At 45.9% G+C, this 24,809-nt stretch overlaps 1 protein-coding gene across 2 annotated transcripts in view; it reads right to left on the bottom strand.

Annotated features, from left to right (window-relative positions):
• Window positions 1-9,195: 9,195 nt before the first annotated feature.
• Window positions 9,196-24,809, bottom strand: part of LOC119963293 (glutamyl aminopeptidase) — a 116,514-nt gene continuing 100,900 nt past the window's right edge. The window contains exons 17-20 of one of the 2 annotated variants that reach the window (XM_038792158.1): window positions 24,521-24,691; window positions 23,172-23,312; window positions 11,788-11,869; window positions 9,196-9,727 (exon numbers count right to left, since the gene is read on the bottom strand). In XM_038792158.1, coding sequence (XP_038648086.1) covers window positions 9,575-9,727; window positions 11,788-11,869; window positions 23,172-23,312; window positions 24,521-24,691 — 547 coding nt within the window. In that variant the 3' untranslated portion in view covers window positions 9,196-9,574. Of the gene's footprint in view, window positions 9,728-11,787; window positions 11,870-23,171; window positions 23,313-24,520; window positions 24,692-24,809 lie in introns of those variants that run through there. The other variant, XR_005460071.1, reaches the window with a different exon arrangement.

Raw genomic sequence — 24,809 nt, 5'->3', positions numbered from 1 at the left:
CGTCTTCTTGAAGCCACATGCACAAATGCGGTCTGGATGTCAAGGGTAGACACTCTCACCTTACCTCTGGAATTCAGCTCTTTCATCCATGTTTAGACCATAGTTCTTTTATCACCTGCCACAGCCCAGTCTGACAGCCATGTCTTTCAGGACTCGACTGCTCGATCAATAAGTTGAACTATTCAGTGAGGGGCAACAAATTATTTGACCCAGAGTGTCCTTGGCGCCACCAGTGCTTCTTCCTGAAAGAGCATTGATTCAGCAGCTATGGAACAGCAAGTGGCAATCAGGAGGAGATTTCATTTTCCATGTTTGATCTGATACATTGAGAGTTATGGAGTCTTGTATCAATGCTCTGACCCACTCAACCACAACTGTATACCAAAGTGCTCCAACTTTTTGTAGGTCAGTCCTGCTGGTGGGTCAGAACATGGAATATTGGACCGTAGTAAAAGGACAAAATCATATCGCCTATCCAACCTGTTCCCCCATTCTCTGAGATCATGGATGATCTGCAACCTAACACCATGAATTACCTTTTGCCTGGTATCCCTTAATACCTTTGTTTAATAAAAATATATCAATCTTAAAATTAACAAATAATTTGCATCAAATACCAATTGTGAAAGTGATCAATCTATACTACACTTTAGATGTAGAACTGTTTCCTGAATTTACTCCTGAAAGATCTGGCTCTAATTTGTAAGATTACCCCTTTCCACCCACCCACCCACTGGCCAGTCCTACAATTCCAAACCAGCAGAAATTGCTACTTTCTACTTATCCTATCTATTCCCTCAATACTTGAAAACTTCAAGCAAATAACTTATTGCCCTTCTAATTTTTATGAAACAGCACCTCAGCTTCTCTCATCGCTTTTTGGAATTTAATGCTTGGATCTATTAAATCGGCATCACATTCTTTCCAAGGCCAGAAAGTAATTTCTGGTAATGGAGGAGTCTGGGACCTTGGCTGAAAGGTATGGTCTGGTGATATGACTATATCAGGCAGTTGCTCACTAGTCCATGAGCCAACTCCCCCAGTTTCAGCAGAAGTTCTGAGATGTTAGTGTGAAGAACTTTACAGGCTTGAATGGGAATGGTGTGCCTTTGTTGTACTCAATGCCTTATTCAATGTTGGGTTATCTGTCCGGTTTTATTTTTATGACAGCTTATTGGAGTGGTTTCATAACACTTGGTTTGATAACACTGAATGGCTTGCAAAGCCACTTCAGAGAGCCGTTAAGAGTCAGCCACCTTGCTATGGGTCTAAAGTCGCATATAGTTCATATCAGTGTAACTTTTATCATTTCACACCCATTGCCAGTGTCAACCATGCCCATGTCAGCAAATTGCTGGCCAAACCCATTTTTGTTGGTGGAAAACCAAAGAGTGTCCATTAATTTGGATTACACAATGTTATAAGCACTCAAGAACAGTCATAGTTAGTAACAGTAGAGATGGTTTTACTTTGCAACCATCCAGTAACTTTCTGACGTGGGGATTGCTTGGCACTAGCAATGGTAAAAAAGGGCAGCCAATGCTGCATCTTTGGGCTCTTTTAATTCTCCAAACGACAATTTCCTGTCCCTCATCACAAATATCTCCTGGAGAAGGAGAGCACAATCCCCTTCAACCAATTTAGTTAAATTTAGGTAGGGTTGTTATTTTCGAAAACATATGCAGATTGGGGAGGGTTTTGAAGTCAATGGTAAATGAATGTTCATTACACTTACGTTTGCCTATAGACTTTCTGTGGGGCTTTCCACCAGAAGTGACTGTAAATTAGAGAGCCAAACTGGTGCAGTGCCCTTAACTGAGGAGTTCAAAGTTTGAACCAGGAAGCAGTATTTAAAATAGTTCATACAATGTTAAATCATGTACTAAGTGGAAAATAAAGAAAATGAAAGCAAAATGGCATTAGGACAACAAATTAAAAGCAATAGAAAGGAAATGTAAATTATATTTTACTTACTTTGTTTATTTTTTAAATCTTCAATAATAATGACATTCCAAAGGAATGAGATTCCACACTTGTAATTGAGAACCTTCAATGTCAAGGAGGTTGTTTGACAATAATGAAGACATACCATGCCATTAAATTGTACTTCACTGGAATGGACAAACACTAATATTTTTCTTGTGAGTTTAGTGGATATCCATCACATAGACAAACCATCATTAATTATTTCCATGTTTTGCAAAGGCAAATCTCTCAGAAATATACCAGTATAAGTGAAGCTTATAGGTTCTGATTTCTGTGAGTAATTGTGCAAATGCAATTGCCGGATGCTGTTGCCTGATTTACGCCTTAATCGTGGTGAACACTGATAACCTCATTGTTACTTTTAGCGGGAATTCTGAGCCCATTTCTTCACTGCTATTTAACCCTTTCATTCTTAGCAGAACACTAGTACCAATAGAAAAAGTAAGCAGGAATCCAAGTTATTGAATTATTGCAAGAGGGCATTTGGGAGAATGAATGATCTCATGCTTCAGGGACCCTCAGAATTCATGGCCAGAACACAAGAACAACTGTGATGGAAATGAGTGCTTATCCTGTTTGAATTGCTTTAATATTCCTTTGCTGTGAGGGATAAGTGAAAAATATGGCTTTGCCAGTGATGCTCACAATCCAAGAAAAAATTAAAAAATCGTAATAACATTAACTTAAACCTCTAACTGTGATGTTGTACGAAATAAGTAATGGCATGATGGGAAAACTGGTCAACTACGTGGTACAATGTAAGAAAAGCTGACTTCGCATGACTTAAAGCCTGAAGCAGATCAGAGAAGGTCAAGCTGTTCCGAAATGCCTGAGCTCCGCAAATTCTGATAAGACTAACTCGTCATAACCCAAGGCAGTCTAAATACGACAAGGTAAGGTCAGGAAGGAACACGTCTCCTCCAACCTTTAAATATTCCATCAGAAGACAAAATAATGGTATGAGTGATGAGATAAAGAGTCCTGGAAGATCAGCAAGGTGACTCCTGTGTTATGATATTGCTTATGTTTGTACTTCTGATTGAATTCCTGACTAAGCTGTAGTCACGTAATCCTGATTCTGATCATGTATAAATACTGAGCTAATTTTCTGTGAAAGCGCAAACTTAGGAAGGAATCAGCAGTGACACTCCCTGCTCTCTTACCTCAAGTTTCAGCCATTACTGCATGCAGTCTTTCGTAAATAAAGTCTCGTTATTTTGCCATAACGAGCGTTGTTGAATCTTTCTACCACAGTCTAGGGAAAATATTGACTACTACATAACCATCAAGCAATTGGCAATTTCTTCAAATTCAGGGCTTCTTGGAAGATTAGTGACCCAGGTCAGGATTCTCTGATCCTGAGGCTAAGTGTTGACGCCGTCGGAAACGCCGTCGCATTTCTCGACGGCATCAACATGGCCTCAGGATCAGCAATTCTGGCCCCTACAGGGAGCCAGCATGGCACTGGAGCTGCCCACGCCACTCCGGCTGCTGATCCCGGCATCAACTGGGTGCCACGTGGTCCGCGCATGCGCAGTGGCACCGGCACCAACTCGCGAATGCGCAGTGGCTCCCTTCTCCGTGCCGGTTCCGATGCAACATGTCGTAGGGCTAAAGGGGCTGGCGTGAAAGAAAGGAGGCCCCCCAGCTCGAGATTCCGGCCCGCCGATCGGTGGGCTCCGATCGCGGGCCAGGCCACAATGGAGGCCCCCCCAGGCTCGATGCCCCCCCCCCCCCAGCCCCACAGGCCACCCCCGGACCCTTCCAATCCGAGGTCCCACCAGCTAAGAGCATATTAGAACGACGCTGGCAGGACTTGGGTTATTTGTTACAGCCGGTTGGCGCATCCCAGGCCGTGAATCGCCGGGGGGGGGGGGGGCGCGTAGAGTGGCCCCCGACCGGCGCCGTGCCGAAAACGCCGGTGCCAATGGCGCCGATTCTCCACTCTGCGGAGAATTGTGTCCCGGCGTTGGGGCGGTATGGCACGATTCGCGCCGGCCCTCCGCCCGACCCCGGACTAAGAGAATCCCGCCCCAAATATTTTAGTTTGTCTTCAAAGCCACACATGTTGTATAAGAATTGAATCTCATGTGACTGCGCATTTTTTCATGAATTTCCAATCTCATCAAAATATCTGGGTCAGAAAACTATTTGGCTTGAGCTGACACCAGCTCGGGGGCTGGATTGTCCAAAAATGGAGCTATGTCGTCACGTCAATGTAAAAACGCTGGAGTTTTACTCTGGAGATTCCTTAAAAATATTAGCAGCTATTCACCTACCTGCAGGGGGGCTGGCAGGGCCCCGGAGTGCTTCACGCAGCTTCAGCTGTAGATGCGCGCCCCCGCACTTCCAGTTCTGAGTCCGCGCATGAGCATGGCGGTGGCCTCAAGCGGCCGTACCAAACGCGATGGCGGTCTCAGCCGGCGGACCTAGACAAGGAAAGAAGGACCCAACGATCGGCCCCGTGCAGCGACGTATAACACGCCCGATCGCCGCCCAGGCCACCCATAAGGCTCCCCCCCACCCCCCGGTACTTGATTCACCCGCCCAACAGGGCATCCGTGGACTGAGTCTGCAGCCACCACTCGAGGTTCCTGACCGGCCAGACGTGGTTAGAACCATGCCGTCGGGAACTCAGCCAGTTTTTCCCCACAGAATTGCGGGGGTGGGGCCTCCATCAATGTGAGCGATTCGCGTGGGAGCGGTGCTGGGCACGCTTCCCACATGACCATCGTTTCTCCGCCCCCCCCCCCCCCCCCCCCCCCCCCACACGACAAACTCGATCTCGGCGTGGAGCTGCGGAGAATCCCGCCCTCTATTCTCATGTTCTTAAGTTCTTTTCAATAATCATAAATACGAGGGCTGGAAATGGTTTTCCTCATTACCAAAAATTTTAAAATAAAAATGCACAAACCTGTCTCTAATCATATAGATATCAAATTATATTGTATACTGTTTCAGTACTCCATAAAGCAATCTATTTTTAAAATATTCTAACCCAAGAAGAATGATATTCTGTGGAACATAACAATATTTGTGTTATCATTTATGCTTTTCCATTTAAATTCATGATATGCACTGGCTTGATTCAAAGCAGAAACTTTGAGCAGCATTAGTTTACAGAAATTATATACGATATATTATATATCAGATTATATAGTATATTACTTAGTTTGTTTTCACTTTGGTTCCGAGACTCACAAATATATAATCACAAAGAACCAATGGCACAGAAGCAGGCCATTTGGGCTAACTACATAATGGAAAGGGAAATTGGGTGGCCTGTATATAACAGACGGGTGATTTGCTACCACCAGTTTTCTACCACTGCTAAATGTCAAAATCTACCCTGCAGTAAAGTTTGGGTTGTTCATTAAAACCCAGTTCTAAGGTTTCACTTCAGTGATATTGACTTGCTCATGTACCCCAACTGTTTCACATAAAATAAATCGTTTTTTTTCCATGGACAAAAAAACACATTAAATACTGCTGCTTCCTGGCATAATCTTTGAGAAGCTCATAATAGGAGACAATAGGTCTCTTGTCTGAATGCTTCCAAATTCCAATCTCCATTTATTTTCAAACTCTTTTGGAAAGGCAAAGAAACTTCCAGATCCTCACAGGATGGGAGTACACACACTTTAGTTATTACTGATGCAATGACTTTGTTGTCAAATGCTCACAATACTCAGGTGCGGTTGAATATGCTGAGGCCTAGAATTTCCAGAGAATCCCCGGGGGGCCGCGCGAATCCCGCCACGCTGCTCCGGAGCCGGGACTCGATTCTCCGGAGAGCAGAGAATCGGCGCTGGCGCGGCACTGGTTGGGGGCCGCTCTGCGCGGGCCCCTCTGGCGATTCTCGGCCCTGGGTGGGCCAAGCGGCCGTACAGAAAAACCCGAGTCCCACTGGCGCCATTCTAACCTGACCTTACCTGACAGGACCTCGGTGTGAATGGATCCGGAAGCGGCCTGGTGGAGGGGGAGGGAGGTCCGACCCCGGGGTGGGAGGACCTCCGCTGTGGCCTGGCCCGCAATCGGGGCCTACCGATCGGCGGGCCGGCCTCTCGGGCTGGGGGCCTCCTTTGTTCCACGCCGGCCTCTATAGCCCTACGCATGTTGCGTCGGGGTCGGCGTGGAGAAGGGAGCCACCGTCGATTCTCCGGAGAGCAGAGAATCGGCGCTGGCGCGGCACTGGTTGGGGGCCGCTCTGCGCGGGCCCCTCTGGCGATTCTCGGCCCTGGGTGGGCCAAGCGGCCGTACAGAAAATCGCCCTGGTCCCACTGCGTATGCGCGCGTTGGCGCCGGCCCCACTGCGCATGCACAAACCCCTGGCGCCCATCTGATGCCGGGATCGGTAGCTGGAGCGGCGTGGATTGCTCCAGTGCCGTGCTGGCCCCCTGTAGGGGTCAGAATTTCGGCTCCTGAGGCAATGTTGACGCCGTCGGGAAACGCAACGGTGTTTATGCCGGCGTCAACACTTAGCCTCAGGATCAGAGAATCCCACCCCTTGTACCAAAGAATGGAACAATTAGGGTACCATGCCAATTTACAACAGAAAAGAATGTTGAAATGTGGGCTTATGTCACTCTGGCGCATTTTTAATGCTATGGTCAAATCTCCTCAATCTTTCGTGCCAATTGCTCAAAAGCGCTATTAAAATCCTCTGCTGTGCATTAACATAATACAACCTTCCATGCAAAAGTGTACCGAGTGACATTCCTGAATTTACACTCATTCTGAAAGGGATTTAAACTTACACCTCACTTTTTGGCATAACAAGACCCCAAATCATTTTTCTCTTAAAATCTTTTTAAAAATTTCTCCTCACTGAGGCCTATAATATATTTTTGAATCTTAAAATGCCTCTTGATGTCATCAGAATAATTTGAATTACTAATTGAAGAAACTTCCACAATTGTATTTTCTTAAACATGCTGGTTGCTAAATTTGTTAACTATGTTGATTGCAATACAGGCAGCAATCCAACTTTGGGCTGCACGCTCATTTCCTGGCCCTTCTGATACATGCTCAAAAAATAGTTAAAACAGTTAACCTAGAGATCAGTGCCAAGGGTCAAGCCCTAAGCTCCTGGATGGATACGGCAAGAGGTTCAGATAAGCAGATAAGTTTTGTGAGTACAGCTTCAAATGTCAGATCCTACTAATTGCACCACAGAAAGTGCTCACATCTTCTTACCTTCCCATCCATATCATTTACCTCTTAACCATCTCGATCAATCAGATTTCATACCAAACATTCACAGCTTCACCTCACCCTCACATACTTAACACTGCTCCAGGCCTCACACACATATCTCACAGATTGCACACAATGCTATCACAGTCACATTGGCCAAACATATTGCACAATACTGACTGATATGTTCTCCCTCATGCAGGAGAACATGATGCACAACCTGAGACCTCAGCAGCTAACTGGAGTAGGAGAGGTCTGCCTGCATGTTGTAACCCCAGGGAGGAGATAATGCTGACTTCAGTGAGATAGGCACTGCTGAGGCCAATGGCGGGGCTGAAACCATTGAATATGTTGCATTCCAGCTTAGAAGCAGTGGCTAATTATGTTCACACATTAGTGGACCCAGCCATAATGCAGTGTCTGATGCTGAGACCACAGCTTCCATTTCAACACAAGCAGTAGTCACCCAATGACAGTCCAGACTACTGTCGTGCAAGGTCAGCTTGCTGCCATGCAGATCCAGACTGCTGCCATCATGGCTCTCAATCACAGTGCTCAAAGAGACTTGCAGGTTGCCACAGCAAACCCACTGGTCTTCCTCCAGTAGATTACAAGGATCACTGAGGCACCACTCAGGGGAAGTGGCATTAGCCTCAGGGAGCATCAACCTGCTGCCCTCCCTCAAGAAGACAGTAATCATCCTCCCACACTGCCAGTGTTCTAGCTGCCCCTGTCAGCAACTCATGCTTCCAGGCTCGTAGATGCTTGAGGGAGTTGTCCTCCTTGCCAATCTACAGCCTCCTCCACTGAGTCTCAATAACTTTCCACCAGTTATACCACAGCCAGTGGCGTAGCACAGTATAGGTGCACTAGGACAGGGAAACGCACACAGAAGCTAGGTATTAGAAATAATTTATTTGACTATTAAATGCAATATAGCATGATTCTATCACGTATTTGGTTTGGATTGTTCATTTCCATTGTGACCAAGTGGATGCCATGGTGGTCAGTGACAGAGGGGAGGTAAGGTGTGGGACTGCTGGGGAATGGTGTGCAGCTACTACTATCACACCCAGTTGAGTCCTTCACCAACAGTTTGGACATAAAAAGGGTTTGTAGGTTTGTGTGCATTCAATAGCTGTATACAATTTCAAAGGTCTATGGAAAGTGATCTGACAGTGTTGGTAATGGATGTGAGAAGGAGGATTATGTCTGAGAATACCAGTAATTTCAATGGCTTCAGCCTCACCAGTGCTCATACACTCACTGATGGTCCTTCTGAAAATGAAGGTTTGCATGGCTGTTGGAAGATGTAAGTGCACCTGCTCCCTCTAGTTAACTCCTGCTGTTTCCGCTTGTGCATCACCTTGTCCTGCATGAGAGAGGAAAGTCTGTCAGTGAGTGTCATGTAATCCTTTTGGGTAATGTGACTGTTGTGATTGAATAGCTGGCAATGTAAGCTGCGAGATGCGGCTGTGGGCTTGTAACGTTGGAAAATATGTAAGGGTGAGGTGAAGCATATGGATATTAGGTATGAGTCCTGAGTGATAGAGCTTACTGACAGTGGGTGATGAGTGAACTAAACCGTGTTTGAGGTTAATAGTGCAGATGGTAGGTTAAGGCATTTGAAATTGGACCTGGACCTCAGGGCTTGATGCCTCCTCTCTTCTGAGTCTCTGTCTGGAGGGTACCTGGGCCTGTGCTGAGAAAAAACATCTCTTCAATTTCTCCAGCTAGGCCTCTAGTTCAGTGCCTGCAAACCTTGGAAACTGTGTGCTCCTGTGTTGCCCTCCCTTTCATGCTGAGGCCTGCCAGTTTCACCTCCCAATTCTCTGCTCCATGATTGCAGTTTGATGGCAGAGAATTTTAGAAGCAGCATTAGCCATTTTACCCTATTGTTGAAATGGTAAAATTACACCCAAAGTAGCCATGAAAAGTAGCTAACGTGAACATTTTTATACATTTACAGAAAGAAAATAACCTATTGAAATTAAAGTAGCGACAATCAAGGTCTATGTTATAAAATATTCACATGTCATTTATTTAAAACTCATCTCTACAGCAGTAGTTTTTTCCTTTGTTGTTTGTGCTGCAAAGGTGACAATTTGTGGTTTATTCCAGTTAAACTTCATGGGCTATAAACACCTTCATCATAAGGCACAGTAAGAAAGCAAAAGATGGCACCTGAATTCCTTCATAAACACTATTGGCAAACCAGGCCACAATTAAAACATTTACAAAAGGCAGTCTTTTGGAAAGGAAACATCCATTTTCATATAATATTTAATTTTCAAGCACAATAGTAAAAATACAATTGACCAAGGTCTTTAATGCCACCAGGAAAGCTGTTGATGCAAACTTGTGGTGTGTTTACAGAGAGGGTGTTGCATTCCTATTGATATGAGGCATTCTCTTGCAGCCATTGTGCTATGTCAGCCTTGTTTCTATTTAACCAGTCTATATTCGTCTGCACAGTTTCAATGGCTTGTTGACGAGGAGTCGCTCCTGCTCCAGCATTTGGATATTTTTCAAAGAAATTTTTCATCTTAAATGGGAAGAAAAAAGCATAAATTGGGTAACTCGAAATAGAGAATTTGTTCGCCAAAGTAACGACCACTCCTCTCCTCCACAATAGTTCTGCTCATCTTCCACCCCATCAGGTTCTATTCCAGAAAGCCAGGTAAAAAGGATAACACTGGAGCTGATCTTGAAATACTTTTATAAGCATTTATTTACAGAGATTCATATTACAATCATTTGTCTCCTAACCCGACCATCATTGTTTCAGTCTGTTCCTTTTCATAGCAGCACAAGTGCATTGCTAGTTAATGCAGTCCACCTGCATGCAATTAACTCGCAAGACCCCACGTTCAATAGGTCATTGTTCACCACATCCATCATAATGCCACCAAATAAATCTTCCTTTCTCGTCCCCTTTCAACATTCTAAAGGGACAGTTCTCTCCATGAAACCCCCAAGACTCCTAATAACCACTTCCCCCACCCATGACATCTTCCCACGCAAGCTCACGGGATGCAGCATCTTTAACCTCCTACTTTCCTATTATCCAGGGCCCTAAATAGTCCTTCTAGGTGAAACAATGAGTTACTTGTACTTCTTTCAATTTAGTTGACTGCGTTCACTATTTCTGGTGTGGTTTCCTCTTTTTTGGGGACACTAAAGCAGATTGCGTGGTCTCTTTTTAGAACTTCTCCATTCAGTGCACAAATATGACCAGAGTTTCTGGTCACTTACCATTTTAATTCTCCGTCCCTCTCCCGCTGAGCTCTCTGTCCTTGACCTCCTAAGGTGTTCTAATGAAGTTCAATAGCAGCTTGAGGAACAGTACTGTATCTTTTAATTAGGCACATTTACAAACTTCTGGGGTAAACACCAAGTTCAACAATTTCAGGTCATATCCATCACTCCCATTCCTCAGACGGCAGATGTGGTAAAGATTTTCCTGTTGGCATTTCCAGCTCCTCGAAATATATGTTTCCTTTTTACTTGTCCTATTACTTCCCCTTTTGACTTACATTTTCACCCCTTTCCCCCTTTAATCTTTTCTGCCTTCCGCACAATAACTGATCTTTTTACAATAGCCAATTACTGCGGATGCTGGAAATTTGAAATAAAAACAGAAATTGCTAGAAATACTCAATTGGTCTGGCAGCATCTATGGAGAGAGGATCAGATGTCAGGTTGATTACCTTCTCTTCTTTGCTCCAGGTTGGCTGAGTATTTACAGTATTTTCTAGTTTTGGACCATTTGTCCTCTCCTCCTCCCCCCCACCTCCTCTTTCCCTGTCTCTACTTGCATGAAACTTGTTCCCATCTTGTTTTCCCAGTTGTGGCGAAAGATCATCAATCTGAAACATTGGCTGGAGATTTCCGGCCCCTCCGGCTGGCGGGATCTTCCCGCTGACGTCAACTGATGTTTGAATGGCTAGCCATGTCTGCCATGCGGGAGCCTGCCATAGCACGGCTGGAAAATTCCAGCCATTAACTTTGTTTCTCTTTCCACAGATGCTGCAAAACCTGCTGAGTACCTCCAGCATTTCCTGCTTGCATTTCAGATGTCCAGCATTTGCACTAACTTGCCTCTGTAGCAAAAAGATTGTTTTCCATGTGACTAGTGAAAGCATGTACACCTCCACTGTTTCATGCTCCACAGTCATCTGGATCATTGGCGGTGGGAACAAGTTAGAAACAACTAAAGCTGTTGAGTGCACTTCCTGAGTTGATGTTGGTTCTGATTTTGCTGTGCCATCTCGACTATAAAGACAGCTGAGGCAAGGTCACAAGTTGCTACCTACCCATTGCCCTCCTCTGCAGTGAAACACCCAAGCTCCTGACCCCCACATCTGCTTTTCAAAAAAAATCTACTGTGATCCTACCCTTCCACCTCTCACTTCCCATTCAGCCGATGACACCTTCCAAAAATTAATGCCTGCAATTAGCGGGTACATTGCTAACTATGAGGATACTTCTCTGTATGCAGAGCTAACTATGAGGATACTTCTCTGTATGCAGCTCTGTCTGTTTATGACCTTTTATCATGTCTAATCAAGATTTGTGTACTTGGAAAGAATTTCTGTAGCTTACCTGCCACAAGCTGGGCTCAGTGTTAAACGATCTGGTTAGTGTTGAAATTAGTCGTCCTAGGTTTCTATCGTTAATTGTGTATCTGAAATATGAACAAACCTTTAAGTTAACCAAGTTGTAATTCAAAACAGTACTCCAGGTTACTGCTCCAGGATGGCCCTACTCTGAGCATTTATCTTTGAATGGCTATCTATAATAGTTGAGAGTAGGCTGCCAGCCCAACAGGCATTTATATCAGGAAATGATGTTTGCGTTAGCTGTGGTTCTCTGATGTGCAAGGCTCTCCATTGGCATTGTGTACTCAGAAAATCAGCCCAATTTGTGTACCAACGTCGAACAAAACAAGATTGTCTGATCATTATCTCTCATTTGTTTGTCGGAGCTTGTTGTATGCAAGGCGGCTCCTGTATTTACTGCATAACTATGGTTAAAAAAGCATTATATGGCCGTAAAGCGCTTAGAATGCCATAAAGCAGGGGTGGGCAAACTTTTCCGTGCAAGGGCCACATTCAGAAATTCACAATTTTAAAGGGCCGCATAGTATATTAATTAATAGTCCCGGTTGTAACCAATTAGCGTGCGGCATATACCTCAGCGCTTCCCCCGGCGGCATCCTGCATTTAGCCCTCTTTTTCTCTACTTTTCAAAAATGGCGCTTCACCTGGTTATGATCCTGGGCGCCTCATATAGAACATAGAACATAGAACAGTACAGCACAGAAGAGGCCCTCGATGTTGTGCCGAGCAATGATCACCCTACTCAAGTCAACGTATCCACCCTATACCAGTAACCCAACAGCCCCCCCCCCCCCCCCCCCTCATTAACCTTATTAAAAAAAAGGAAATTTTTTTTTATGACTTGATCTTGGTGGGTCGCATAAAGACCTTTGGTGGGCCGCATGCGGCCCGCGGGCCGTAGTTTGCCCACCCCTGCCTAAAGTCATTAATTGTGTGCAGAAATGTATGCCTTAGACCAAAGTTTTCCAGCCCTGGCGGCAGGACTTTCCAGTGCTGCCGATGGCGACCTCCATCCACCAAGGCACATTCCTCTATTACAGAGGGTGCAGAGCTTGCAAAACCCACAGACATCAGCGGAAACTAAAGAGCCGGCCAATGCTAGCAGAAAATACACTGTGGGGGGCTGGAAATTCCACCCTTACATTTTAAGTTGTGCAGCCCTCTAAAATGGACACCAGTCTACAAAATGGAGGACTGCTAAGACTGCAGGGAAAAACAGCCATAGTAAGGACAAACAGCTTGCAGAAGCTTTCAACAGTGAGACACTCGTAAAAACCGGTTTCAAGGCAGGTGCAGAGACTCAGCCAAAGGTGCAAATAGGAAAGCAATCTGCATACTAATGAGATGATACCGGCCCAGTCCCAGATACAATAGAAACATTTTAAGTATCGATTGATACTTTCTATAGCTACCCAGCCAGAATGGCGCCAGAGAACCCAGGTCAATGACACCTAGGAACCGCCCCCGCCATCGAGGAATGACTCCAGGATAGGGGAATTCGAATGATATCGATTGGGAAAGACCCAATCGATACGTAGCAGGGGAAAGAGCCCGCCCCAAGGGGCAAGGACCTCTAGGACCTATAAAAAGAAGGTCAAGCACATGATTCGGTCTGTTGCTTCCAGACTCCGGCCCAGATCTGTTGCATCCTGACTCTGACCCCAGCCTCCAGATCCTGTCTTTCATCACCGGCCGTTGAGCATCAGCCATCTTTCAGTAAGTGCCAAACAACGATCGCTACGTGACCCAGGCATTGCTTATACTCTTGCCGACTATTAGTGAACAGAAGGTGCAATCCAGAAAGGAACAAAAGCCTTGTTCCCTGACCTTGCTGGTTCCTACTTAGATAAGTATTTAGTCATTTAATAGAAGAAATAAGTATTAGTCTTTTAGCGTGTGCATGAGTATTTATTATATCTGTTATAATAAACACTAATTGTTTAGACTTACTGATCGGTGTTTAGACTTATTGCTTTGAACTTGACCTTGATAACTTGTGACGGTGTCTGTTACGGCACCTGGCGACTCCTGAGCATAGATACAGATACAGAGCTAAACCAGTGTTAAGCACATGTCCTTTAAATGGAGGCATGTTAATCACACTAACAGTAGAACGAGCAACATTTAGTGGCGACCTCCTGACGGGACGTGATTAGAAGTGGCACCCCCACTCCGTGAGAACCCCAGAAATTTGAATTAGAAATCTGATTGGAAAGAAGAAAAAAATCACAAGTGATCAAGGTATTCAAACCAATAACGATAATTCGGAAGTGTGTTTTGTGCATGCGTACTAACAGGGTTGTAAGGTTAACCTGAGAGCTTTTTGTTGCGACGAACTGTCGGGAGTTTTGTAAGCGGAACATAGCGAAAGCCTTACCCGTTTTTTAAAACATTAAAACCCCCTGTTCCAAATTTAAGTAAGAAAGAGAAAATGGCCATGCAGGCAATGGAACGCCTCATGAACCCAGAGCAGTTCTTGGTCGCAGCGACCAGCAGTAGCAGAGTAGGTCAGTGTCCCGTGTGGGAGCTGGAACTCCGCAAGTATCTGAAAGGAAAGGGATGGCCTCTTTGGAACGAGTTCTGTATGAATGAGGAGACAGGTCCCGGGAGTATAGGACATACTTGGTGGGAGAACCTCTCTCAAATTCATAAGAAAAATCCGAGTAAAGCACGCAAGCCGATGGCAATCGTGTCCTGTTTGGCACAGTTGCGAGGCACTGAGGAGGTCGTTCGGACGCTCCGAGCAGAATTAGAAGAACGCAATAGAATGAGTAAAGTGGATGTCAGGGACATCGAGAAGGAAAACTTAAAACTAAGAGGGAAGCTGGCAGAGAAGGGTAGAGAGGTGGATGATGCCAAGAGGGCACATCAGTCGTGCTAAGCCCATCTGAGCAGTTCCCAGACACAATACGAAAAAGCCTATCAGGATGTGCAGAGGCAATGCTCTGACCTAAAGGCAGCTTTAAGAGCACTCCATGCTGCCACTACTGAGCAAAGACAGAGCACAGTAGACCATGCAAAATGTAGGAAGCAGATTGCGGAGCTGCAATCGCTGCTTTCAGTGCAGAATGGGTTCCAAAGCACCTTTGGAACGCAGTTAGATGAGGAGAATGCCCCAAACTGGTAGGAACTGAGTGAGACAGCGCAGCGCTATGTTCAAGGAGCATGTGCGCCAGCAGCGCAGCAGAAGAGGAAAGCACCCCAACCCCCCACAGATCAGATAGCATCCGCACCTATGAACCCAGTCACCACCCAAAGAAAGGAAACCACAGATGGCGCACCCGAAATCACCTACACCACCCCCTTAACTGTAACCCAACTCAGGGACGCGTGTGAGAAAATCACTCCGTTTCTCCCCACCGCAGACCCCCACCAATTTTTCGCAAATGTTAAACAGCAGGCTACCATGTATGGCCTGGACGATAGAGAGCAGGTTAAGCTCACGGTTCTGAGCTTAGACCCATCCGTAGTCGCAGCCCTCCCCGACCCACAGAACGTTGGAGGAGGCACACTAGAGGAAATGCACACCTCCATTTTAGATGCAATAGGGTATAACCGAGGAGACCCAGTTGAAGGACTAAATAAATGCAGACAAAAGAGAACAGAGCATCCCACAGCATTTGCAGGAAGGCTCCATTTCCCGGCAGTTTTCGGCGATTTAAACCGAGCGCATTTGAACCGTGACAACATGGTTAAATGGACGCGCACCATAATCTCCCATGCCACAGATGCAGGACAAAGTGCTTTCAATAGTTACGACCCCTCAGAGGAGGCCCATAACGAGAAATGGGTTCTGAAAAGATTGTCCCGCGCTTGGGAACAATCGGTTCAGGGCAAAATTAAAATAAAGACCCCAGATGAAGCTCAGGCTGCAGCAGACATTCAGGCAGTGAGAGCGCACCAAAACCCCGCGTGGGTAAATGAAGGGAAGACCAGCCCTCCACAGAAGTCGCAGGAATGTTACAACTGTGGTCAGTTAGGACATTTTGCTAAGGAATGCAATGCACCCCAAAGATCACAGAGAGGCCAGCAGACAGGCACTCTGAACAGAAATAGAGCGAAGCCTATTCACAGTATAGGAATACAGTCAGGACAGACCAATGTGGATGGAACGGACTGACGGTGTTCGGGCTCCCCCACTTGGGTCTGTGACACCCTCTGGGACCAATCCGGGAGAACGGTAGTCACAGCAAAGGTTCGAGGGAAGCCCATAGAGTTACTTTGGGACACAGGAGGGTCCCGCACCACAATTAATTCCACCACCACGGCACAGGCAGACACGTGGCCGACCACATCCACCATTACACTCAGCGGTTTTACAGGACACTCACAGCAGGGACACATTACAGCCCCCGTAGCAATTCAGCTAGGGAACATCTCCACCAGACACCCCGTTGTATTAGTTAATCTACCCCGTACAGCAGAACACATACTGGGTATAGATTTCATGAATGCCCATAGCCTGTCGTTCGATCCAGTAAACCAGTGTGTCTGGCGAATGGCAAAATCAGACAGAGCACCCGCTACTCTCACAGTAGGAGAGTATGCGAACAGGATTAGCGCAGTAGGCGACTATTGTTTCGACCCGACCACGCTTAGCACGGACAGACAAGTGAGAGTAGTTTTAAATAAACACAGGACAGCATTTGCCAGTCACCGGCATGACTGCGGCAGAATGACTGGACAAGTTCACGTTACCGGACCTGACCCCAGACCACAGAAACAGTACCGATTTCCCCTAGAAGCAGAGGGAGAAATAGGAAAAGTAATAGATAGCTTATTGGAGCAAGGTGTACTTAGGACAGTAGCCTCGACCAATAATGCTCCTATTTGGCCTGTGAGAAAGCCCGACGGATCATGGCGTCTGACCATTGATTATCGGGAGCTCAACAAAGTAACCCCAGCAGTAGCCCCCACGGTAGCAAAAAGTCCCGAGACCATGCTCAAACAGGGACTCCACTCCAAATATTTCACGGTATTGGACATTAGCAATGGCTTCTGGTCAATCCCATTGGCAAAGGCGTGCCAGTACAAATTTGCCTTCACAGTCAAAGGACAGCAGTATACATGGACATGCCTCCCACAAGGATTCCACAATTCACCCTCCATTTTCCACCGACAGCTGGCAAATGATTTAGTAAAATTTTCCCGCCCCGAATGTCTGGTACAGTATGTGGACGACCTATTACTGCAGACAGACACAAAGGCAGAGCACATTACGCTTCTGGCTGAGCTCCTGGAACTTTTAACCTCGATTGGATGTAAAGTTAACCCCAGAAAGGCCCAGATATTAGAAAACAAAGTGATGTATTTGGGTACAGTCATCACGCACGGCAAACGCGAGATCGAATTCAAAAGGATTGATTCGATTGTCAAATTGCCCCTTCCCCAGAATGTTTCAGCCCTCCGGTCGTTTTTAGGACTGGCTGGGTACTGTCGGAACCATAATGATGGCTTCGCGACAAAGGCAGCCCCACTCTCAGACCTCCTTAAGAAAGGAGCCCCATGGGAATGGCTTCCGCAGCATACAGAGGCTGTGGAAGATTTAAAGAAAGCCCTTAGCGCAGCACCCGTGCTACAAGTCCCAGACCAACTCTCCCCCTATGCAATAGAGGTAGCGAGCACAGATCTGACCCTCTCGACCAGTGGCTTATGCCTCCAGACTTTTAGACCCCGTAGAGCAAGGATTTTCAGCCTGCAAGAGGCACCTCCTAGCAGTTTTTTGGGCAGTACAGTACTTCGCGTACATTACCGGACTCAATTCCATCACCATTTTGACCGAGCACACCCCCACACAGTTACTTCTAGCCGGTCGACTGAAGGACGGTTCAGTTAGCCAGATTAGAGCAGCTAGATGGATGTTACTTTTACAAGGACGGGACATCACAGTTAAACGGACCAGGACACACACATTTTTAGCCGACAACCTCCAATATCCAGGACAGCCCCATGAATGTGAGATTGTAGCACCCCTACACAACACAGGACCCTTCATAGCAAAGACACCCCCCAGAAAGATAGGGAAGTCAAGCCAGAGCCCCCAGCACACAGACACGTGTGCCCCACTGAAAATATATGTGGACGGTTCATCCACAGTTTTAGATGGAGAACGCATCACTGGATGCAGAATCTATGTTGAGGATGCGCAGGGTCGCGCATTAGAAGAAATCTCTTTAAAATTACCAGGACACTTAGGCGCACAGGCGGCAGAGCTCGCGGTCATCGCATACATAGTGGACCACCCAGATTCGTTTCCCAGCCCGGCAGACATATATTCGGACAGTTTGTATGTCTGTAACAGTTTAACAGATTTTCTACCCCTGTGGAGGACACGAGGTTTTGTCTCCGCAGACGGGAAGCCCCTTCCATCAGCCCCATTACTCCGCCATATCTTAGACAAGGCAAAGGATAGGACGTATGGCATAATCAAAGTTAGAAGTCACCATAGGTCATCCCCCCCTGGAAATGTAAAAGCCGACGCATTGGCAAAAGCAGGTTCCAGGCGAGGACACTTTTGGACACCCCCAGCTAGCGCACCAGCCAGCGCCCCTGTGAGTGCAGTTCAGGTCTCACAGACGGAAATTAAAGATTTAGTTGAGGCACAGAAATAGGATAGAGATCTCAGGGAGATTTTTAAAGGAAATTTTGTGCACCAATACGATAAGTTCAGACATGCTTTGACCACACATGAGGGTGTGATCATTAAGGATAAACTTTATGTGGTTCCGGAACAGGATAGGAATCAGATGATTGCCTTGTTCCATGACAGTCATGGACACCAAGGGATCGACCCAACCACAAGGCACCTCAGGCAACTCTGTTGGTGGCCAAATTTAAGAAACGATGTGACCCATTACATCGAGAATTGCCTAATTTGTGCACAAAATAACCCGGAGAGGTACTCGAAAAAGGCACAACTTAGACATACTCGACCAGTTAATGGCCCCTGGACTAACCTCCAGATCAATTTTATAGGACCATTGCCCCCTTGTAGGAATGGCTATAAATATGTTCTGCTCATTATAGACACCTTTACCAAATGGGTAGAGGCATTCCCCTCACGAACGAATACAGCTAAGACAGCTGCGAAGCTCCTGACCCACCACATCTTCACGAGATGGGGTCTACCGAGAAGTATAGAGTCAGATCAGGGATCTCACTTTACAGGACGGGTCATGAAGAACGTCCTGACAATATTTGGCATTAAACAAAATTTCCACATTGCGTATCACCCCCAGTCAAGCGGGATAGTTGAAGGCATGAACCGGACCCTAAAATCAACCCTTAGAAAAATGGTTCAGGAGAACAATTCAACATGGGATTCAGTACTCCCATTTGCACTAATGTTCATCCGCAACACGGTTTCATCATCCACAGGATTCACCCCACACACACTCATGACCGGACGCCCTATGAAAGGTACGGAATTCCTTTTAGGACTGGACATGACTAGCCCCGAAGTGACGGCCCTCACACATGAAAAGGCAGTCAAAGACCTAGTTGAGACTGTGAGGTCTGCACAGTTAGCAGCCGCAGTAAAATTGGGTAAAAGACGAAAACAAAGCACAGCTTGCTTTAATAAGAACGTACACCCCACAGAATTTCAGGTTGGACAACAGGTAATGTTATCTGTTTATAACCCCAGCAGCTTTTTGGCACCTAAATTTTCCGGCCCGTATTCAATTTCGGACAAAATTAGCCCCTCCGTTTACAGAATAAAATACCCCAACGGTAAGACTGCGTGGTTTCATATTAACCAACTGAAGGCTTATGGAACACAGTCTAACCACACACACCATGTCCTGCTAGACGCAGCAGAACATCTCGCCCCGCCCACTAGAGACACATTTCCACCATCCCCCTCACAGACCAGTTCCTCATCGGACTCGCCCACGACTCCGCCCACTGACTTCAGACCACGCCCCGAAACGCCCAGAAGCTGCCACAGCAGAGACAGCGACACTGACTCTGACAATGAGGACAGCCACAGCACCCCACCCTACAGCCCCCACTGTAGCGACTACGACCCCGACTCCAGTGACCCCATGGAGGTCACCTACGTTAAATACCCAGACCCACCACCCGACCCTGACGACACCGACAATGCCCCTTCAAACTTAGATACCACACTTTGGCACAGGGACAATTCATGGAGACTTGTCCGCAATGATGAGAGTGACCCCCGGTCACATAACGCACAGATCGCATGCCTGATCCACACAAGAGTGTGGGATCCGGGAGATGAGAAAGACGTGATGTCTGACTCCCGATACGGCAACCCCTTTGTGACCCTGTTCACAGAGAAAGAGGAGAAGTGAGGTGTCCAGATGATGTAAAAGAGGAACCGCTTGAGGGAAGCGATATCCTTGCTGATGGAACCTGCACGTATGTTTTGTTTGTTTGTGTTTGTTTGTTTGTTTTTTGATAATATTAAGGGTTTGATTGGCGATCAGATCACAGCCTTTTCAGCTGAAAAGCTTGTGACCGCCTCGCATGCACGTTAGTTTATCCGCAGATACCTCTGAGAACTTCTGTTAGGTATCCTCTGGTGAACCGACAAAGTTCACGACTTGTCCCCTGTTTTCAGATGTTGGAGCATCTTGGCTCCTCCCTTGTTTTTCAGGTGCCCCTCTATTCTGTGAATAGAGGCTGCAATCCCACGATGAATACATTCCTACCCGTTCATCTCAGGTTGCTCAGGCAGTGGAGAAACGGCATTGAGGACCCGCCCTGTCTGAGAACCCATTTGGTCAGCCAAGCTCGGGTACGGCACAGCACGCCTTACCCGGGGATCCCGTTCAAATCTTACCCGTAGCGGCCCATACGCAACTCATTGGACCTTTTCGTTCCAAACTTTGTTTCATTTTTCTTTAGGTAGCCCTTCGGCAGCCATCCCACATGCTATTTACATCCAGGAACATTCGGATGGTAAATTGCAAAGCCTGCGAGACGGCTCGCAGTAGAAAAGTTGTTAGGTGTATATCTGCTCCTAAATTCGCATTTGGAAAAAAAATGAGGGGAGTCACAGGGTGTGACTTGGCCAGTCATTTAAGGGTCAATTGGAATGAGAGGACAGATACACTAACAGTACAGATATTAAACTGTGTATTGACAGATACTGTGCTTGATCCCATAGCTTTCGAAAAGTCGAAGGAGGGTTCACGGCAGGGATCGGCCATACAAAGGAAGAGAAGGAAGAGAACAAAGAAGACCATGATGGAAGCCTACCTATTACTATTAAATGTTGTATTTTTGCCTGTTGAAGCAAATCATGTTTCCCCCACGACCCCCGCCGTTAATGTTTCCCACACACCGACTTCTCCGTGCTCAGCACTGATCAGTGAGGTTCAGACCTGGTGCACGAAATTCATGACCTGGTACTCGATGTCATATGTGATTGAATCACTGTTGGTGATTTCAATTCTCTGCATCATAGTGCAGACCCTCAGGTTGAGGAAATGGAAAAGGAGAGCCTCCCGTTCCTGCCCCTCAACCATTTACGGAGTTCAATCCCCTATTTTCGGTTTTCACCAATCCCCCCATTCCCTTGATGCATAGGAAATGTATTGATAGCCATATGTAAATTAAAATGAGACACTGATGTATCATATGGTTCTGAACTCGATTGCCGAGTCAGAAGGCGACATGTAATGTGGTGTGAATGGATAAGACTTTAGAATGTGATGAAATGTTTAAAGTAAGATGAGAATAGGAATTGCGATAGGTAGAGGTTCCCGAATATTGGTTAATGCATGTCCCCTTTGACATAGCGCCAAGTAGAAAATGTGAGTTAAAATTTTCTTGCCATAGTTAAGGACAGAGTAGACGCCCAGGAACTTGCTAAGGTCAGGGAACCCGAAAAGGAACCCAAAGGAAATCGAAGTAACATAGAAGAACCGTACATAGGTGATCCTTCACAATTTCTCGTGAGGATCACAAGGAGGGAATGTAGCCCTCTAAAATGGACACCAGTCTACAAAATGGAGAACTGCTAAGACTGCAGGGAAAAACAGCCATAGTAAGGACAAACAGCTTGCAGAAGCTTTCAACAGTGAGACACTCGTAAAAACCGGTTTCAAGGCAGGTGCAGAGACTCAGCCAAAGGTGCAAATAGGAAAGCAATCTGCATACTAATGAGATGATACCGGCCCAGTCCCAGATACAATAGAAACATTTTAAGTATCGATTGATACTTTCTATAGCTACCCAGCCAGAATGGCGCCAGAGGACCCAGGTCAATGAACCCTAGGAACCGCCCCCGCCATCGAGGAACGACTCCAGGATAGAGGAATTCGAATGGTATCGATTGGACCCAATCGATACCTAGCAGGTGAAAGAGCCCGTCCTCAGGGGCACGGACCTCTAGGACCTATAAAAAGAAGGTCAAGCACATGATTCGGTCTGTTGCTTCCAGACTCCGGCCCAGATCTGTTGCTTCCAGACTCCGGCCCAGATCTGCTGTTGCTTCCAGACTCCGGCCCAGATCTGTTGCATCCTGACTCTGACCCCAGCCTCCAGATCCTGTCTTTCATCACCGGCCGTTGAGCATCAGCCATCTTTCAGTAAGTGCCAAACAACGATCGCTACGTGACCCAGGCATTGCTTATACTCTTGCCGACTATTAGTGAACAGAAGGTGCAGTCCAGAAAGGAACAAAAGCCTTGTTCCCTGACCTTGCTGGTTCCTACTTCGATAAGTATTTAGTCGTTTAATAGAAGAAATAAGTATTAGTCTTTTAGCGTGTGCATGAGTATTTATTATATCTGTTATAATAAACACTAATTGTTTAGACTTACTGATCGGTGTTTAGACTTATTGCTTTGAACTTGACCTTGATAACTTGTGACGGTGTCTGTTACGGCACCTGGCGACTCCTGAGCATAGATACAGATACAGAGCTAAACCAGTGTTAAGCACATGTCCTTTAAATGGAGGCGTGTTAATCACACTAACAGTAGAACGAGCAACAGTTGGCAAAAGGAGCAGAGGCTCAATTACTAGGTTCAAAAAAATCCCAGTATAACTGACATTCTTAAACACGTCTTTGCTCAGTTCTGGTGCCCAACATTCACTGACCAATTTTGAATTCCAACTCCAAAACTATGCATTTTTAAATAACATTTTTGATACACTGCTGCCCGTTTTGTGCATTAAATGAGCACTGTGGAAAAAAAAGCAGATTCAATTGAACAACACTGGTGGAACTGACCATTAATAATTGGAAAATATACTTGTTTAAATTGAAAACAAAAATGACATAGGAATGAATGTTTGTGAATGACACAGTAACGCGGATGCCATCACATCGACACAATATTTTCACCGACAATCAAATTTGCACTGAAAAATAAGAAGAGTTGATCCTACCGGTCCACTAAATATTCCCAGTTAAGTCGCATCCAATCCCAAGCCATAGTTTTCCCATATTTGTTGTATGAAATGTAACGGAGAACAGTGAACACATCCTGACTCTTAATGAGACTATCGTTTTTAATATATTTTAAGAATCTGTATTACAAAGCAAAAAAAGAAATTGTAAAATTGATCAGCGGATATCATAATGCGAAGAAAATAACACTTCTGAATTATATTGCTGAGAAGACAGATTCTTGACAACCTATTACAGATATATATTTGAAACTTGTACAGCTAACACTGGTGGGGTGGGCACAGATTCCATGATTTGTAGTGAAAATGGCGTTGCACCGCTCAATATGATGTAGGGCCCCAATGTACATGTATTGATGTGGGCCCCACCTACTTGTGACAGGAGCCTGAGCTAACTCCAAACTGTGGGGACGATTTTGCACCCGCGTTCGCAGTCAGCGAGTAAGGCAACGTGAGAATTGGGAAATGAGATTTTCGCCGGCGAGATCTCGTTTCTCAATTGTCCCCGCCCCTTGCCAGTGACAACATCAGATTCCCATCCACAAAGGGCCGGGACCTCATTAAAATACGTTTGAATTAATTTACACCTTATTAAAGGGCCTACCCATCACATGAACCCTGCCCCTCCCCCTCCTCATTTAATATTCAAACAACGGCTTTACGGAGACAGGAAAGAGTTGAGGGAATCCCGCCGGGGTGCCAACGTCACTTGAGCCCCCGAGGGCAGACGGGCATGCCTGGGCACTTTGACGTTCCCAATGCCAGCCTGTGCCAAAATTTGCCCAGGCAGGCTGTCTGGGGAGCCCAATTGGAGTGGGGTTCCCCTTATGTATGGGGAAGGAATGGAAAGCGCCGAGGCCCTTGAAGGGGGGAGGGTTGTGGAGACTTGTCCATCATGGGACGAGCAGGCAATGAGGGAGGTGAGCGGGTAGCGAGGGCAGCCGACCCATTGGTTCCTGGAATGAATTGGCCAAATCAATTGTCCTTCAAGCAGCAGCAGGCTGCTCCAAAAACAGACAAAACTAATTTTTTCTTTCATTTTCGGGAAGCCTGGAAGAGCCCAGTCACCCCAACAAACATAAATTGTCTCTCAGATATTTTGGTTGTCTTTTTCCTTCAGGACACCCAGCATGATATATACTCCCTACAATATTCATTAGTCACAAGACACTGTCCATCGGGACCTTATTAGATAGAATTTAGGTAAAAATCTTTAATTGGATTCCGGTTTATGAACTGGTAAAAGGATTACAATAAACATTATAAATTAGGTTGTTCTGAATAGAATTGTTTGCAATTTACATGATTGAATGCAGTATTGTAAATACCTGTCCAAAAGCCAAACATCGTGCACCGAAGCCAATCCATACAGAAGCTTGTCCTTCTCCTGAGCAAGAGGTGTTTCCTGGTACTTTTTAAGCATAAATTCCCATGAAGATTGGTTCTTACAGCTTTGCATCCCATAACGATATACAATCAGGCGCATATTTGGTTCTATGCTAGTTTATTAAAAAAATCATAGTTATTACCAAAAGACATTCTTCGCTTTTGTTTATAAACTGAAATACAATGGGGAAGGTTTTAACACCTCTATGATGGAGGAAGGAGTGGTTCAGG

This window comes from Scyliorhinus canicula, chromosome 3, assembly GCF_902713615.1.
Source record: "Scyliorhinus canicula chromosome 3, sScyCan1.1, whole genome shotgun sequence".
In the NCBI taxonomy this organism is placed as follows: Eukaryota; Metazoa; Chordata; class Chondrichthyes; order Carcharhiniformes; family Scyliorhinidae; genus Scyliorhinus; species Scyliorhinus canicula.
The sequence above is the reverse complement of the archived record's forward strand: the minus strand, read 5'-3'. Positions and strand labels throughout refer to the sequence as shown.